The sequence below is a fragment of the Vicugna pacos genome, chromosome 21, assembly GCF_048564905.1.
Source record: "Vicugna pacos chromosome 21, VicPac4, whole genome shotgun sequence".
In the NCBI taxonomy this organism is placed as follows: domain Eukaryota; kingdom Metazoa; phylum Chordata; class Mammalia; order Artiodactyla; family Camelidae; genus Vicugna; species Vicugna pacos.
This window is the reverse complement of record NC_133007.1, coordinates 4894651-4911599: the sequence shown is the minus strand read 5'-3', so window position 1 is coordinate 4911599 and position 16949 is coordinate 4894651. Positions and strand designations below refer to the sequence as shown.

The window sequence follows — 16949 nt, the reverse complement described above, 5'->3', positions numbered from 1 at the left end:
CTCCGAGCTGCTGCCCAACGCCCCCTCGCTCAGGCCTGACTATGGTCCAGAGATGGGACGTGGGACACCTGCCGTTGGGTATTTTGTGTTCCCGGAATCGCAGCAGAGATGGCAGTGGGGCCGTTTTATACCAGAGGAGCCTTCAGGTCCAGAAGAGGGGCTAGGGAAGAGAGGGGCAAAGGCGGACCCACCTGTTTTCCATAGGAGTCGTGGACCGGAGAGACAATCCCGCCAATGACGATAAACCTTCCAGTTTTGTGCAGATAATCCCTGGCTCTTTCTAACGAAGAGAAGAAAACCGCACATGATAAAGAGGAAAGGTGTGGATTAAAGGTGATAATTGAAATCAATACGTTCAGCTCTGTAAGGCTTATTTCCCATCTTTCTTGCCATTTGAATAGAAGGTGCCAACTTTCAAAGCAAACGTTGGTGATTCAGAAGGTTATGGAAGCAGATCTCAGCCCTCAAAGCAAAAGGATTTAGAACTCAAGGGGATTAATCCAGGTTTAAAAGTCCTCTGCTGGACAAGCTTAGAGAGATTTAAAATAAGCACATCACTCAAAGCCAAGAGAGCAGCAGATTGCATTTACCCCTATGAGCACTTGCAGAAATTGCAAAGTGGAGGAGTAATTTTTGAAAAAGAAAGAAGGAAGAAGCCTTCTTATAATATGAAAGGTGGGCTGATTGCTTAATCTAGTTGCTCGAAAGAGAAAAACCACCAACATAAATTTAAAGGGCCTTGTACATAATTAGGGAGAATTAACAATCAGACCAAAAAAACCATCATTACAGTTGGTTGAGAAAAGTTCATCCAGAGAAAAGCCTTTTTTTTTTTTCTGCTGAAAAAAAATCTGTGATGTTGCTTTTTCAAATTTACCAGACAAGCCCTATTTCCTTCTCGTGAGAAAATTCAGCGAACTAGGAAGGGATGAAAAGTTTGGTTCTGTCTTACTTCCAATCACTCATTGGATAAATCCAAAAGGGCCTGAGATTGTACAGTGGAGGGAGTGCAGTGTGGACTTACTGTTTAGGTGAGGGATTCCGTAAGGAAACGGGGGCTTGGGTACCAGCAAAACTGGCTGTAGAGTTAACAAGCAAGACTCCAGGATTACCTTTCGGCTTTCTTAAAACTTAGAAATAATTCTCTTCACACTTGCCCCTTTGTTTCTTTCAATGTGAAATCTCAAGAGATTTCTTTTTAAGTAATAAATTATTTTTAGCACAGTTTTAGATCCACAGAATAATTGAGCAGATAGTACATAGAGTTCTGTGTACTGAGTCCCCCACCCTCTGACCTCCCCGACCCCCAGTCCCCCATTATAACTATCTTGCATTGTTGTGGTATGTTAGCTATGTTTGTTGGGCCCGCATTGACACATTATTATTAACTATAAGCCATAGTTTACATGAAGATTCACCCTTTGTTTATTATTGTTGTACTTAATTGTTCTTATTTTTGTAGGCGGAGGAGGGAGGTAATTGGGTTTATTCATTTTTAGAGGAGGTACTGGGGACTGAACCCAGGATCTCCTACGTGCTAAGCATGCACTCTACCGCTTGAGCTATGCCCTCCCCAAGACTCACCCTTTGTGTTGTACAGTTCTGTGGATTTTGACGGGTAATGGCATGTGTCCACACTACAGTTTCATAAAGAATAATTTCTCCACCCTCACAATCCACTGTGTTCCACCTATTCACCTCTCCAACCGCTGGTAACCACTGATCTTTTTACTATTTCTATAGTTTTGCCTTTTCCAAAAGGCCAGATAGGTAGAATCATGCACGACGTAGCCTCTTCAGACTGGCTTCTTCCACTTAGCACTTCGTATTTAAGGTTCCTCCATGTCTTTTCCTGGCCTGAAAACTCATTTCTTTTTATTGCTGAATAATATCCCATTGCCTATATGTACCAATTTATTTTTTCATTGATGGAAGGACATCTTTGTTGCTTCCAGTTTTCCCTGATTATGAATAAAGCTGCTAAAACATTCTTGTGCAGGTTTTTGCATGGACATAAAGTTTCAACCCAGGTAAATATCTAGGGGTGTGATTGCTGGGACACATGATAAGAGTATGCTTGGTTTTGTAAGAAACCGCCAAACTGTCTCCCAAAGTGGCTGTACCGCTTTGCATTCCCGCCAGCCATGAATGAGAGTTCCTGTTGCTCCACATTCCGACCAGCATTTGATATCATCATTTTTTTTTTAATTTAAACCATTCTAACAAATGTGTCTTCTTTGCTTTTTAAAGGAGTGATATTACTTGTTTCCAGGTCTTATTTTGAAGCCAATGATAAATTGAAGGCCTTGTAACTAAAACCTTTTTGATATCTGAATAAATTCCATAGCCCCCCTTTTCTTCCCTTAGCCCTTTTATACCCCAGTCTTCCTCAGGATCATTTCCGTTCGGCCCTTGGCTGTCATGGATCCTCTACTGCAATAAGTCAGACCTTCCTTCTTCTCCCCGTCTTACAAAAAGTGCCGTCTCTCTGCTCTCCACTTACCCAAGCTTTTCATTGGAAGTTCAGCTCTTCCCCACATCCAGCATGCCTGCTCTCTGCTGGGCTTACTGACCTACTGCTACCTGTGCATCCTGTTCAAGGGACCTGGTCTGGAAATTGTTTCTGCAAGTTCATGCCTTCCCTCCTCTTCTTTACTGAATTCTTCAAAGCCAGGGACTTTGCTGTAGATAAGAGGTCCCAAGCTGACAGATCAATGAGATGTACAGTTAACACACATATGAGAAGCAGGTTGAATATAAGATGATTTACATTCAAACAACCCTGACCTGTTACATTGCCACTTGACACACTGCAGACTTAAGAAAACACACTTGCCGTCCACAAGCAGTTCAGCTTGTCACCCATGCCAAAGACTTCTTGAGCTCTTACTCACTCAGCACAGTGGCTTGCTTATTGAGCAATACATGCTCAACCAATGCTCATACCTAGAAGCTCACGTAGCCACCTTCCTGTGGAGTTTCCTTCCACTGCGCCATGTTGGTCCAGAGAGCCACCCACTCCATTCCTCAGATGCTCTGGAATTTCCATGGGAAATTTGTTGCACCAAGCAACATCATTGCCTTGCGAAATGTTACCCTTTTCTTCTTTATCCAAGATGGGAGGCCACTTCCCCTGGCAATGCTCCAAATTTCATTGTCTCACAAAGAAGCAATGTCTGAAAGGCAGAGCCCCAACCCCACAGCCTGAAAAAGGATACTTGATCTGAAAGAGTTAAACCCAGAGGAGCCATGATTGTGATCATGCAATCAATTCAATTTAGTTAACATTTATTGCGCACAAAATACCACGACGGGTGCCAGAGGGATGAGGCGGTAAAGACGGCTTTATTTATTATTCTCCAAAGGTTCACAGTAATGGAGAAACAGAAGGCTATCCTGATGGCTCTAATTAGAGGCAAACTGGGTGAGCGCTGCGGCTGTGGCTGTCAGTGCTGTTGCTAGTGGTGGGGTTTTACTACAAATCACAGTAAGAAAAACATCTTATATCCTGATACAATACATACATATGTACCTATACATATAATTAACTGAAACAAATATTACAATATCTCCTAGTGTATCCCATTCTAGTAATCATAAATTTAAATAAATAGCTGGTTACAACCTATTAATGTGTGTCAACCTATAGTTTGAACAACTCTGCTGATACAAAGGGCAAGGGGGAAGAGGGACAGGAGAGGGAATTTTGTCTTTCCAAGAAGAGTGAGAAGATTCTGCAAATACCCAGAAACTGCACAACATAAAGTAGGTTCACCAACTGGTTTAGTCTTAAGCACTGTGGTTGGGCGGTAGGGGGTCTGGTAGGAGAGTCATGGGGTGAGGGGGAGGTACTGTTGTGTAAGCAAGGGGGAATCAAGCTTCAGAGGCTCTGGAAGCCAAGCCAAGGAGCGTGACCTTAATTCCACTGTTTGGCCAACATGTATTCTGTGGACCACTTGCACTAGAATCACCAGGGCGGAGGCTAAAACACAGACTTCTTAGGTCCCAGTCCAGAGTTCCTGAGTAGAAATCTCTGGGATTGGGACTTAACAGTCTACTTTTTAAATTAGTTTCTCCAGGTGATTCTCCTGTTCTCTAAAATTTGCGAACAGCAGCCATACATAGACAATGCCTGTAAAGTTGAGAAGTCTAGACAATAGGGAATCATTGAAGGCTATTGAATAGAGGAGCAGCATGCTCTGAGCTGGGAGCAAAACTCACAGGAGGGATAATGAAGGTGGTGAAAAATCCTACATTAAAGGGGACAGTCATTCCTGGGAGGAAGTTTTGGGTCAAGTGATGAGGATTAGAGGAAAACTTCCCAGAGAATGTTTGGGGACACTGGAAAGCAGGGTTTCCTCCTCTCTTCAGACATTTTTGTTTGCTTTGTCTCTGGGGCTTTGCTGTTGGCCGTGGCAATGCCACATCACTCGAGCATCAGTCTTTCAGACCATACCTTTATGACCACACTAATAGCACTGGATTTTATTCTCTGCAATTCACTGGTTCCCTTGTTATCTTCCAACTTAACTGGATGTCAGGCAAGAAAGAAACTGGAACCCAGCTAAACAAACGTGGCCAGGAGCAGATACGATTATTCTCTTTCTTTATTTCCCATAGAGATTCTAAATGCCTGAAAAGTCTACCCAGTGATGTCAAAACTCAGGAACTGTGGTATCATGGAAACAACACTGACTTGGGATTACAAGACCTCTGGGTGTTGGGGAAGTCACTTAATTTCTCTGAGCTTTAGTCCATGTTTGTTAGATGCCTTCTTTGCAAGGTTGTTATAAGGATCAGCTCAAATTCTGAATATAAAAATGCATAAGGCCAAAAGGTTTACTGGAGAATCCCACCAAACATTTAAAGAAGAACTAAAACCAATGCTACAGAAGGATCTAATGTAAAACACGGTGATTCTAACTGACAAGTAAAATGATTCTAGCACTCAATTCTAATGTGTGTGCATGTACGTATGTGTTTCCCACAACACCAGGCAATTCTTGGACATTAACAAGGTGTCCTAACTCAGTTCTGACACTGTCTGTCTGGAGATGAGCATCAGGTCCCCCAAGCTAAGTGTCCAGTCTTACAAGCGTGCCATCTCCCCTTCAGACACCAGATTCCGAGCTCGGGCTATTACTGTGCTTCTGACCAACCCAGTGGCCACAGACTGGAGTTTTCCATGACCCACTTCTTGGACTTCATATTACAGTCACAAGTCCAGGTTGTCACCTGTACTTCTGACCAACTGCCTATAAATCAGAGGCTCCCATGACTGCCTCCTTGTGTTTGATTAATTGGCTAGAGCAGCTCACAGAACTCAGGAAGCCCATTTACTCACTAGATTACCAGTTTATTACAAAGGATATTACGGGATAAAAATGAACAGCCAGATGAAGAGATGCAGAGAGTAGGGGTCCAGAACAAAGGAGACTCTGTCCTTATGGCATCTGGGACATGGCACAGTGCTATGTGGAAGCATGCTGGTTCCCCAGCCTAGGAAGTCTTTGAACCTCTTTCTTTTTGGGTTTTTACGGCGGCCTCATTGTTTAGGCACGGTTGATTAAATCATTGGCCATTGGTGATTGATTCAACCTCTGGCCCCCCTCCTTTCCCTGGAAATCCGGGGGTAGGACTGAAATTTCCAACGTTCTATTCTTAGTTGCTTTCCAAAGGTCATCAAATTAACGTCAACCTAGTTGCGGTGGAAAGGAACTGAGGCGAGAGGCTAAGTATTACAACAAATGATGCTCCCACTGCTCTTACTGCTCAGGAAGTTCCGAGGGTCCGGGGAGCTGCCTGTGAGCCGGCAACTGTGCGTGAAGACCAAACGTATGTGAGAAACATACATGTGGACATCAGAATGACCACATATATATATCTTATAAACCACAATGTTGAAATAACGCTGTTATTAAAATTGCTAGGACAGTAGAACTTAACTGTTCTCATCAAAAAAAAAAGTAAATAAGTGAGGTGATGAATGTGCTAATTAACTAGATGGGAGGAATCCTTTGACAATGTATACTCATATAAAATCACCACAATGTGCACTTTAAATATATTAACATTGTGGATGTAACTATATCTCAATAAGACAAATTTAAAAAAATTCTAGAGTCTCTTCTAGGAAAAAAAAAAAAAGGAGGGAACCTTTCCAATTCATTTTATGAAGCTGGCATTGCTCTAATACCAAAACCAGGCAAAGAGAGTACAAATCATGCAAAAGTCATTAGTAAAATATCAGCAAATAGAATTCAGCTATATATAGAAAGAATTATACCCCATGACCAAGTGGCACGTAATCCAGGGATGGAGGGCTGTTTCAATACTTGAAAAATATTTGAAAAAATAAAAGTCACCGCATTAACAAGCTAAAGAAGAAAAGTCACTTGGTTGCATCAACTGATGCAGAAAAAAATTTGATATTTATTCATGATAAAAACTCAGAGAAGTAGGAAGAGAGGGTGTTGACTGAAATAAAATGTACAAGCTAAACGTTGAGAGTTATGTTTTATTTGGTGGACATTTTTGAGGACTTAAGCCCGGGATGACAGCCTCTCGGATCGCTCGGAGGGATTGCTCCGAAGTGGCAAGGTAGAAACCAGGATATGTAAGTCTTTGCAACAAAGACCAGGTGGTCAGAACATTGAAAAATTACTGTTAATTAAAGAAACCTAGATATCTCAAGTTAAGGAATTCGGCACTTTTCTACGTATGAGAAGGTACAAAGGTCTGGGCTTCCTGAAATCATTCCTTTGACATGCTCCCAGCTGTCTAGAGCCATTGCCCTGTTCTTCCACATCCTGAGCCCCCTCGGGGGGCACCGCTGGGGGTGGCAGCAGAGGCTGGGCTGCCTGCTTGTCTGCATCCTGAGTTCCCTCCGCTCACTGTCCAGGGTGACAGTAGTTGCTGATGGCTTGATGGCCACAGCATTCTTTGTTTACTGATACGGTTTGCAACGTTTTTAGTTCACAAAGGGAACTCTTTAACATGATAAAGAATATCCACGAAAACCTACAGCAAACATCATACTTAATAGTGAAAGCCTGAATGCTTTCTCCCCAAGATCAGGAGTAAGGCCAGGACGTGCACTCTCACCGCTGCCACTCAGCATGGGACTGGAAGGGCTAGCTAGTTCAATAAAGCAAGGAAAAGAAATAAAAGACATAGAGATAAAAGAAGAAAAAAAAAGTCTGTCTCTATTTGCATGGAAGTCTACTTAGGAATCCCAAGAAATCTACAAGGAAATACTCCAAAAACTAGTCAGTGAGTTCAGTAAGATCATAAGATATAAGATCAATATAAGAAGATTAACTGTATTTCACATGGAAATTGAAATTTAAAATAGAAGATGACATAACCATTCAAAAAATGAAATACTTAGGGATAAATATAAAAAAATATATATAGAACATGTGTGCTAAAAACTACAAAATGCTGATGAAAGAAATCAAAGAAGATCTCAATAAATGTTGAGACATATTGTGTTTATTGTTGGGCCACCTGACATCCTTCAAAGTCCACCGCCCCCCATCCCTGGGCTCTCAGATGTCTGCCTGTGATCCCCCAACAGATAAAGTACATTCTTTACCAGGTGTGTTCCCCTAACAAACTATTAGTCCTAGGCAATGCTTAATCTCACAGTGACTCAGGCTGGCTTGTCTCAGCCCACCTTATCAGCCATAAACCCCACCACCCTTCACGGACCCCCTAAACCTCTTACCTCACCTGCAACCAATCAGAGACTTGTGCACAAGCCGATTAGGCACCTTGTGACCCTACTTTATAAAAAAACATCCGAACAACTGGCCCTCAGTGCACACATGGGCACCGCTCATCTGTGTGGCCTGCTGTTGTCTATGGCAGTGCAAACTAATAAACTCCTTTCTATTCCCATACTTCATCTCTCATAAATTCTTTTGCCAACCTGTGTGTCACTGGCTCACTGATTGGCCGCCTCTTTGTGTCCCACAACATTTATGAATTAAAAGACTCACCCACCATAGCAAAGATACTAATTCTCCCCAAACTGATATGTAAATTGAATGAACTTCCTATCAAAATCTCAATAAGATTTTTTTTTGCAAATGAAGACAAAATAATTCTAAATTTTATATAGAAAGGTAAAGGAGCTAAAATAACTAAAACTTTTTTAGAAAAAGAAGAATAAAGTGGGAAAATTGATCTGTCCAAATTTTGAACTTTATCTAGCTATAGTAATCAAGAGTTTGAGGTACTGGCAGAGAGACAGACACAGAGATAAGTGAAACAGAATAGAGAGTCTAGAAATAGCTCCACAAAAGGTTGGCCAACTGAATTTTGACAAAGGTGCAAAAACTATTCAATAGAGGAAAGCTAGTCTTTTCAATAAATGGTGCTGGAGCAACTGGACAGCCATGGACCAGAAACAAAATAAAAACAAAAACAACTTGACCTAAATCTCATACCCTAATGCAAAAGTTAAGTCAAAATGGATCACAGATTTCAATCATGTAAAATGTAAAACTATAGAACATTTAGATGAAAATACAGGAGAAAATCTTTGGGCCCAGGGCTTGGTGAAGACTCTTAGATATGACACCAAAACAGGATGCATGAAAGAAAAAAGCCCAATGAACAGAACTTTCACAAAATTCTATGAAAGACCCTGCTAAGAGGATGAAAAAAGTTATAGACTGGGAGAAAAATATCTTCAACCCATGTATCTTAGGACTCATATTTAGTACATAGAAAAGATCCTCAATACTCAACAGTAAAAAAACCAAGAAACCAGTTAGAAAGTGGGCAAAAGACATGAAGAGACATTTCACCAAAGAGGACACTTGGATGGCAAATAAGCACATAAAACGATGTTCAGCACCATTAAGCATTAGGAAATGCAAGTTAAGACCATGGGGAGATAACCCCTTATCACCAACAGAATAGCTAAAAGAGAAAAGAATGTCAATGCCAAATGCTGGAAAGGATGTGTAGAAATTGTTTCTCATTCATTGCTGGTGGAAATATAACAAGGCAAACTACTTTGAAAAGTAGTTTGGCAGTTTCTTAAAGAACTACACACACACACTTACCATATAGCCTCACAATTGCACTCCTGGGTGTTTATCCCAAAGAAATGAAAACGTGTCTTCACAAAAACTTGTACATGATCACTCATATCAGCTTCATTTGTAACAACCAAATACAGTAAACAAATAAAACGTCTTATCCTAAGTAAATGGTTAGACAGACTGTGGTACATCCATACCGTGGAATACTACTGAGCAACAAAAAGGAATGAACTGATTCAGAGCAAACAAAAAGGAAAAATGATAAATGCAACGTCTGAGATGGATCACCAGTTCATCCCGTTGTGTGAAAAAAAAGCCAGTCTCAAAAGGCTGTGTACTGTATGATTCCATTTATGTAACATTATGTAACATCTGCAATTATACAGATTAGTGGTTGCTAAAGGTTAGGAATGAGGGTACCGGAAAGGGAGGTGGGCATGACCATAAAGCTGTAGCTCCAGGGAGATATTTGTGGTGATGGACTAGTTCTGTATCTAATTGCATTGGGTACATGAATCTACACAGGTGATAAAATCATATACAATTACACATGCACTTTACACCAATGTCAGTTTCCTCATTTTGCTATTCTACTGTACTTAAATAAAATGGAAGTTTTTTGGGAAACTGGGTGAAGGGCAGATGGATCTCTCTCTGCACTATCTTTGCAACCTCCTACGAATCTATAATTTTCAAAATAAAGGGTTTTTTAAAGAGTTCATGGTAAACCATGAAACACCGTACAATTTTAAGGTAGCAGTGTGCAAATCCAGGCAAATGGAAAGAAAACTCATGGGGTGAGATGCTTCCGGAAATTTATCTCAGCTCATCCCTTTCCAGTTTTGTTGCTATCTGGGTTCCATGATTGGGGGTTGTTATGGCCTGGGAAGTGTTGTTAAAAGCAGTGTTTCTCCAAACTTACGTGCATGTGACTTCTCTGGGGATCTTGTTAGCATGTAGACGGTGATTCCAAGAGGCTGAGTGGGGCCTGAGATCAGGATTAGGGTGAGGTGAGGGGCAGGGGCAGGGTTGGTCAAGGTCAGATCCTGTCTTCATTTGAAATTGCAATATTTTGGGCATCATGGATTTTTGCATTAACTTTGATTTTCTAAAAATATTATTTATCATGATTACTGAGTTTCGGGGCACCCACTTAAATTTTGCACTAGAGGGGGCCATCCCCCTTGGCCTCACCCTACTCCCGGCCCTGCCTAAGATTCAGCGTTTCTAATAAGCTCCCAAATGAGACCAGGAGTGCTGGTCTATAGAGTGTATTTTGAACAGCAAGGGACTACAGGCAGGTGGGGAGCCCACTGCAATGATAGGGTACCCACAAAACAGCTCTCCTCCCTCGTCCATTCCACCACTACCTCCACTTTGCATGACAAGGGCATTTCTGGACACTGGCAGGTAGCCCACTGGCAGAGCTGTAGCTAGGGCCCTGGAATTTAATTTCATGCCAAGCTTCCCAAGATGTGGTCTATTTTTGTCCATCAGCTCTGTCCCAGGGACAGAGCCAAATCACTCTGACATTTTGCACTCAGGTCTGACCCACCCTCCGTTTGGCCTACCTTCCTTTCTCCTGTTCTCACAGAGGAGGAGCCCAAGGCTGCCAGGGGCATGGTCACGCCCTGCCCTGGGTACCAAGGATCCACTAGTGTCACAACTCATTCCAGGCCACCTGGAACCAGGTAAATCTCCCTTCCTGACGGGCTACGCTGGACCCATCAGCGAAGGATGGACATAGCCCAGATGATTTGTCCATTAATAATAAGTCAGAGGCAGGCACGTCTTGTCTGCCTCCTGGCTGCTCAGTGAACCCGGCTGGTGTGTAATCTGCCCTCCTCTTCCAGGAGGTTAATGGAGGAAACACTGCGGTCAGGACATCAATACTAATTCAATTTTGCCTCTTCAGCTGCAATTAGAAATGACCCCTTCTGAGTTGTATTCACAGCTGAGACTGCCTGAAGTTTCCTTGTTTGCGAATTTCACAAAGGCAGCCTGGATTTGCAAACACTCTAAGTCTTAGAAAGCACTGCTAATAAAAGAAGGAACCAAGCTCTGAGTCCCTCCAGGCAGGGTTATTCCTGCTTAGGGGTTAAAAAAATATGTATGTATTTTAAAGGAATCATTCTTGTGGCCTAGTAAATTGAACCTCAGGCATCCCTTAAAAAAAATTAATGAGCGTTTATTATGTTCAAGGCTCTGTGCCAGGTGATGGCAGGGGACATAGAGAAGTAAAAGACATAATCCCCATCTCCTGGAAGCTTAGCTTTTCCATACAGGGACACGGCGTCCTCTGCCTGGATACTAGCACCTAAATGAACAGCAGAGACCAATACCGGAGTGAACAGAAGTGTTACAGGACTTCAGGGGAGGGAGCCATCCCAGCGGAGTGAGGTGGCCTGGGAAGCTTTCCTAGAGGAGGTGAGACTCGAGCTGTGTCCTGACCGCAGGGAAGAGGAAGGCATATTCACTGTGTCTTTTTATTTTCTATTTCCTGATGCTTTAACACCCGGGGACTTGCGGACGCTGGAAGGGCCACCCTTCAAGGGTTAGCCAGTTCCTGGAGCTAGTAAACAACTTACCCTAGAGACAGAGAACAACTCACTCAAGAACATACCCTTTCAATGCAATCCAGCCGGTCCAGAGCCCACACCTCCCGCCACCTCCCCCGCCTCGCTCTTACACTCAGGGCCACTGGTGCCCTGCTCCGATCACCCCAGACACCTCGAGACAGCTCCTAAGTAACAGAGCCCGCTGGAAGCATTCACACTAGCCCTTCCTCAGGCTGCTTATGCCGCCTCCCCGTCCCTTCCCGCAGAAGCCACTGTAAAGGCTCCTGCTCACGGTTCTCCCCCTCCCAGCCTCCCTAACTGACCCTGCTGCCTCCCCGCGTGGCCCCCACCCCTGCAGGATGGCATGTCCTCCCTTCCTGGGACCTGTGAGTATAAGCATCTTCTCAGTGCAACCGTCTCCTGACCTGCTGGCCTTGCCACACATGAAACAGTAAAGCCTACATTTTGAAACAGAAGGAAGACACTCATTCCAGGGGGGACGAGGTGACGTGAGCAGATGAACTGAATCAGGAGTGGCGTCTCCAGGCCCAACTGAAGGCTCTGTGGCTTGGCTTTCTTTGTTTGAAAACCAACAACGTCACTTGCATCCACTGTCACTAAGGATGTCTCTCCCTCCCCCACACAGCCTGAGCACCCTCTGGATCTTCCTGTAGTCCCAGGAAGTCCAGCCGATCTGTCTGGGGAGCAGGGAGCCGGACGATCACATCCCCCGGGTGGGAGGAACAGCCATTCACCCTGGGTCCTGCCTCTGAGCTTTCCAGTCCCAACTGTAAGACAGTTGTCAAGTGAGATTCCTACTGGAGTCTGAAATGGGGGTGAACGGGGGTGCTGTCTCTGATGCTGATCCGTGGCTGAGGCCACAGGAGCCCACCGCGCCACCCCTTGGATGCCATGAGCTGAGCAGTCTGAGAGCCCTGTCTCATTAGTACAGGCTAATGATGAACTTCCTTCCCCCGAGGAGCAATTAGTTTTGCTTTTCCTTGAAGCAGCCCCGCCCCGGCCAGCCATGTACAAACGCCTGCCATCACGCGCCAGCACAACTCAGGGAGAGGGTGTGGGTTCACCAGCACGGTGGCCTCTCCCCTCCTTCATAGTCTTTACCTGCAACTCTAGGAGAAGCGATGAAATAGGAAGCCTCTTGAGGTCATGAGAGCACAATTTTTCCTTCACAGTGAAAGACAGCATTTTAGTCCTGCCTCTCTGACTCAGGAAGGCATGTGATGGAAGCTACACTTCCCGAGGGGATGATAGGGTCCCCAGGTCTGGTGCAAACTTCTGTCCAGTCTCTGGGGCCAGTGGCTGATCAGCAGAGGTGATCTGAGCTGGGATACACATGGGGATCAAGCAGAGGTCCTTGAACAGACTCATGAGCAGAGCAGCCCTGCAGTCCTTGAGAAGCTCCCCTGGACACAGAGCCCAGCTCTGGGGACTGTCTGTCAGCTCCCACCATCTGCCCCCACCCCACGGCGTGTACCTCAGGCTATTCCAGCTCATCAGGGGCAGTAACAGGCGCTTCCCAGAACCCCCCACATGCCTGGCTTTCCTCTGGTTCCTGGACTTTTATCCATTTCTGGCTTTTGCAGCCCTGAGCTGGCTGTCAGGGAGAAGCAGAGTGGCCCCACCCCTCCCATTACTGCTGGTCTTACTTGCTCCGCTCCCCCTGGCTGGGGAGAATGTGAGTCCCTTTGTTGTCACAGCTGGGAAATGATTTATGACCCTCACTTCCTCAGCTGGCACTTGGGACAGACCGTGTCAGGTGAAACTCTCACATGCCCCAGCTGCTGTGCGCCACCCCCAGACGTCTGGCCCCCAATCCAATCCTTTCCACTTGAAAAGTTCCCCCAGATCTCCATCCCTCAGCCTTTTCCAACCAGGCTATAAGCTTCTTGGAATGCATCCGTTATCGAAAAAGATTTTTTTTTCTATTTATTTCCTCAGAAATAGAGAGCTAAATATATACATAAAAATATGGCATGAACTGGTTCTCCCTTCAGTGAGACACATAAACACATGAGAGAATTATTTTAGAAACCCACAGACTGTAATACTAAATATAACTGGGTGGGTGGGTGGTTTGGGGCTGGGGGCAGAGAGGAAGGTGAGGGGGTGAGGAATAAAGACAGGCAGGGGACATGTGACGCAGAAAACTCACCATGGCTTCGCATTAAGGTGACGAGTCTCTGTCATTTGCAACGGATCATGCTCTATTTTTAACTACAAGTCTGTTACTCCAGACTTTATTAACCATTAACCTTTCTGAATGTAAGTTCACTATACAGGCTTCTGATTTAGCAATAATTCGGGCTTTGAAGTGGAGTTTATTGGCTTTGCTTTTATCAAGTAAAACAAGTGGAGAACGCGAGGCAGAGAAGGTTTCTTTCAGGAAAGACCTGGTCCTGCTGAGGCTGTCACGCAGGATGGGACTTCTTAAAGGTTAAAAGGCTGCTTTTCTCCTAAAGGACAGTACTGGAAAAACACTGGTTCCTTTACAGTTTTCTTGTGTTCATCTTCCCTCTTTGCTTCCCCAAGAGTCAGCCGAAATACCTCTAAACAGGGGAGATAGGGCTCCCTTAGCTAAGGGCAACCGGCTGCCCAGTTTTGCCCAAAACTCTCTTAGTTTTAGCACTGAAATTCCATGATCTGGAAGACCTTTCGGTCTCCAGCACGCTGAGATGGTTGGTGTGATGTGCTAAATAACAGCCCTGCAGAGATGCCTGTGTCCCAATCCCTGGAACCTGAAAATATGTTATTGTAACGTGGCTGAAGGGACTTTGCAGATGTGACTGAAAGATCTTGAGATGGGGAGGTTATCCTGGATTATCCAGGTGGGTCTGGCGAAATCACAGAGGGGATGCAAGAGGGTCAGACTCAGAGGAGATGTGACAACAGAAGCAGAAAGCAGAGAGTTTTGAAGATGGGAGGAACTGTAGGACCAGGAAAGCAGAGGGCCTCTGGAAGCTGGAAAAGGCTCCAGGCTTCCAGGCAGAACACACCTTGATTTTAAGATCTCCAGGCCATAAGGTCATAACTTTGTGTTTCTTTAAGCCCGGAAGTTTGTGATAATGGGTTGCAGCAGCAGGAGTAAGCCAGCCCAGTTATGCCCTTACCCTGCCTCGCCCAAGGGAGCCCGTGGACCACGGACCCTCGCCGTCTTGTTCTTCTGCATCGTGTGAGCCAAAGAACATGCGTCAGCTCCCCCAGAAGTGGGCAGAAGAAAGCAGCTCACAAAAAATGTGCATGTGCTGGACTCTTTCAGGGCCAGAAAGGACACGATTTTAAAGTAATTCCACTGTGATTTTGGCATTTTTCTCTTAAAAGAATCCTATTAAGTAAAGAAATGTACAATAACTTATAAACATCCCAAAATAGAGCCTTTGTAATTCCTCAGGTTAAGACACCGAGCTCACCTAGGAGGCAACAGAGCACAAATTTACAGGCTCCTGGTTCAAATCCTGCCCCCGTCCTTGAACCTGGGTTTAAACCCTGCTCAGGCCATGGCCAGCTGGGTGATCTTGGGTTAGTTACTCAACTGCTCTGGCTAACAAATCATCCCTAAGCTGAAGGCAATAAAATTATTCAGCTCACGGCATTGTGAGCTGGTAGATGCAAAGCGTTCAGGACAGCACCAGCGCTCAGGAAACACCGGCCATACTTTTCTTTCTTAAGGAGGCTTAACAATTCCTTTGGGAAGGAAGTTTGTGGAATGATAGAAAATATACATATTGGTCTCTGCCCCCAGTTCCTGGCACAGAGCTCCTAAAACCTTTATAATTTCCTAAGTGATAAGAAAACTGAGCGCATCTCTTGTTCTAATATTTATCTTTGACCCCATCCCTGACTCAGAGCTCAAAACACCCTTGCAAATTCCTAAGTGATCAGAGCCCAGGGAACATCTTTTGTTCTAATGAGGCACCTCTGGGTGGGATCCTGGGTGGCTCCTAGATGCTGGCTGTTCACCAAAAAGACCAGGCCATGATTCCAAGCTTGGAATTTTCAGCACCACCACTCCCGCTCCCCACCACCTGGCTCCTGCCCACACATCCTCCAGAGGGGGTTAGGGGGCTGGAAATGGAGTTAATAATTGATCATGCCTATATGATGAAGCCTCCATAAAAATCCCAATAGAAGGAGGTTCAGAGAGCCTCCAGGCTGGAAACACAACACTGGGAGGGTGATAAACACCAGCTCCACAGGCACAGAAGCTCCTCTGCTCAGGACCCTCCCAGACATTACCCTACGCTTCTCCTCATCTGCCTGTCTGTTCATCTGTATCCTTTATCATATCCTTTGATAAGTTGGTATGTAAAGCTTTCCCCCCTGAGTTCTGTGAGCTGCCCTAGCAAATTAATCGAATCTAAGGAGGAAGTTTTTTTTTCCCTTTTTCAGTTTTATCAGGTAGAATTATTGTAGTTCTACTGCAATTACACATTATATTGCATGTAAATACATATATACAGTACACTGCACAATTTTTTAGTTTACATATATGTACTGATAATTGTTTCTAAGAACAGATTAGAGCTTTAGCTTTTTAAACTTACATAGTTATCAAAGGAATAAAGCCAACTACAAAAGAAGAATCAACAGAATACAGTAATCCAATCACAAAGGACAGTCAAATGTGCCTACACATTTTCAAGAAATCAATCATCTTAGTTATAAATAATAAGTAATAAATAATAAGGAGGGAGTTTTTAGAACCTCCCGTCTGTAGAGTTTGGTCAGAAGCACAGGTGAAAGACTGGCTTTCTCCTGGTGTCTGAGTGTGTGTGTGTGGCGGGGTTGGGGTGGAGGAATGGGACAGGCTTGTGGGATGGAGCCAAGCTACAGTCTCCGGACAGGTAGTGTCAGAAGTGAGATAAATTATAGCACACCAGGTTGGTATGGCAGAGAATTATTGCTTGTTGTGGAGAAAAACCTCCACACATTCGGTCACCAGAAGGGGCAGAAGTGTGAGTGTTTTGTGCGAAGGGTAAAGGAGACTCACAAGGAAGGGTCTCAGGGCAGGGAAGAGCAGGGGTTTGCCCTACCGAGGAAGGCTGAAAACTGAGATTTTTTTTTTCTTTATAACCAAAGTGAAGCTAGGAGAAGAAAAATTCAAAAACCCTTTTAAAAAGTATGCAGCTTGCCCATGTGGGGGTATTAAGTCTAAGAAGTCTTGCTTTTGACCTGCCATGCTCGTCGGGGTCCCCAGTGAGATGCTTTTCGCTGCGCTCGCTGCCTGTCCTGTCCTGCCCTTCCCTAGGAGAGAAGATGTGCCCCTCTTTGCTTGAGAAGCCACTTCTGGAGACTGAGTGTCTGGCCATTTCCAGAC

At 44.5% G+C, this 16949-nt stretch overlaps 1 protein-coding gene across 4 annotated transcripts in view; it reads right to left on the bottom strand.

Moving 5' to 3' along the window:
* NMNAT2 (nicotinamide nucleotide adenylyltransferase 2) overlaps positions 1–16949 on the bottom strand; it is a 180601-nt gene that overhangs the window by 31509 nt on the left and 132143 nt on the right. For all 4 annotated transcript variants that reach the window (XM_072945963.1, XM_072945964.1, XM_072945965.1 and 1 more), the window contains one exon: positions 192–280. In XM_072945963.1, coding sequence (XP_072802064.1) covers positions 192–280 — 89 coding nt within the window. The remainder of the gene's footprint in view (positions 1–191; positions 281–16949) is intronic.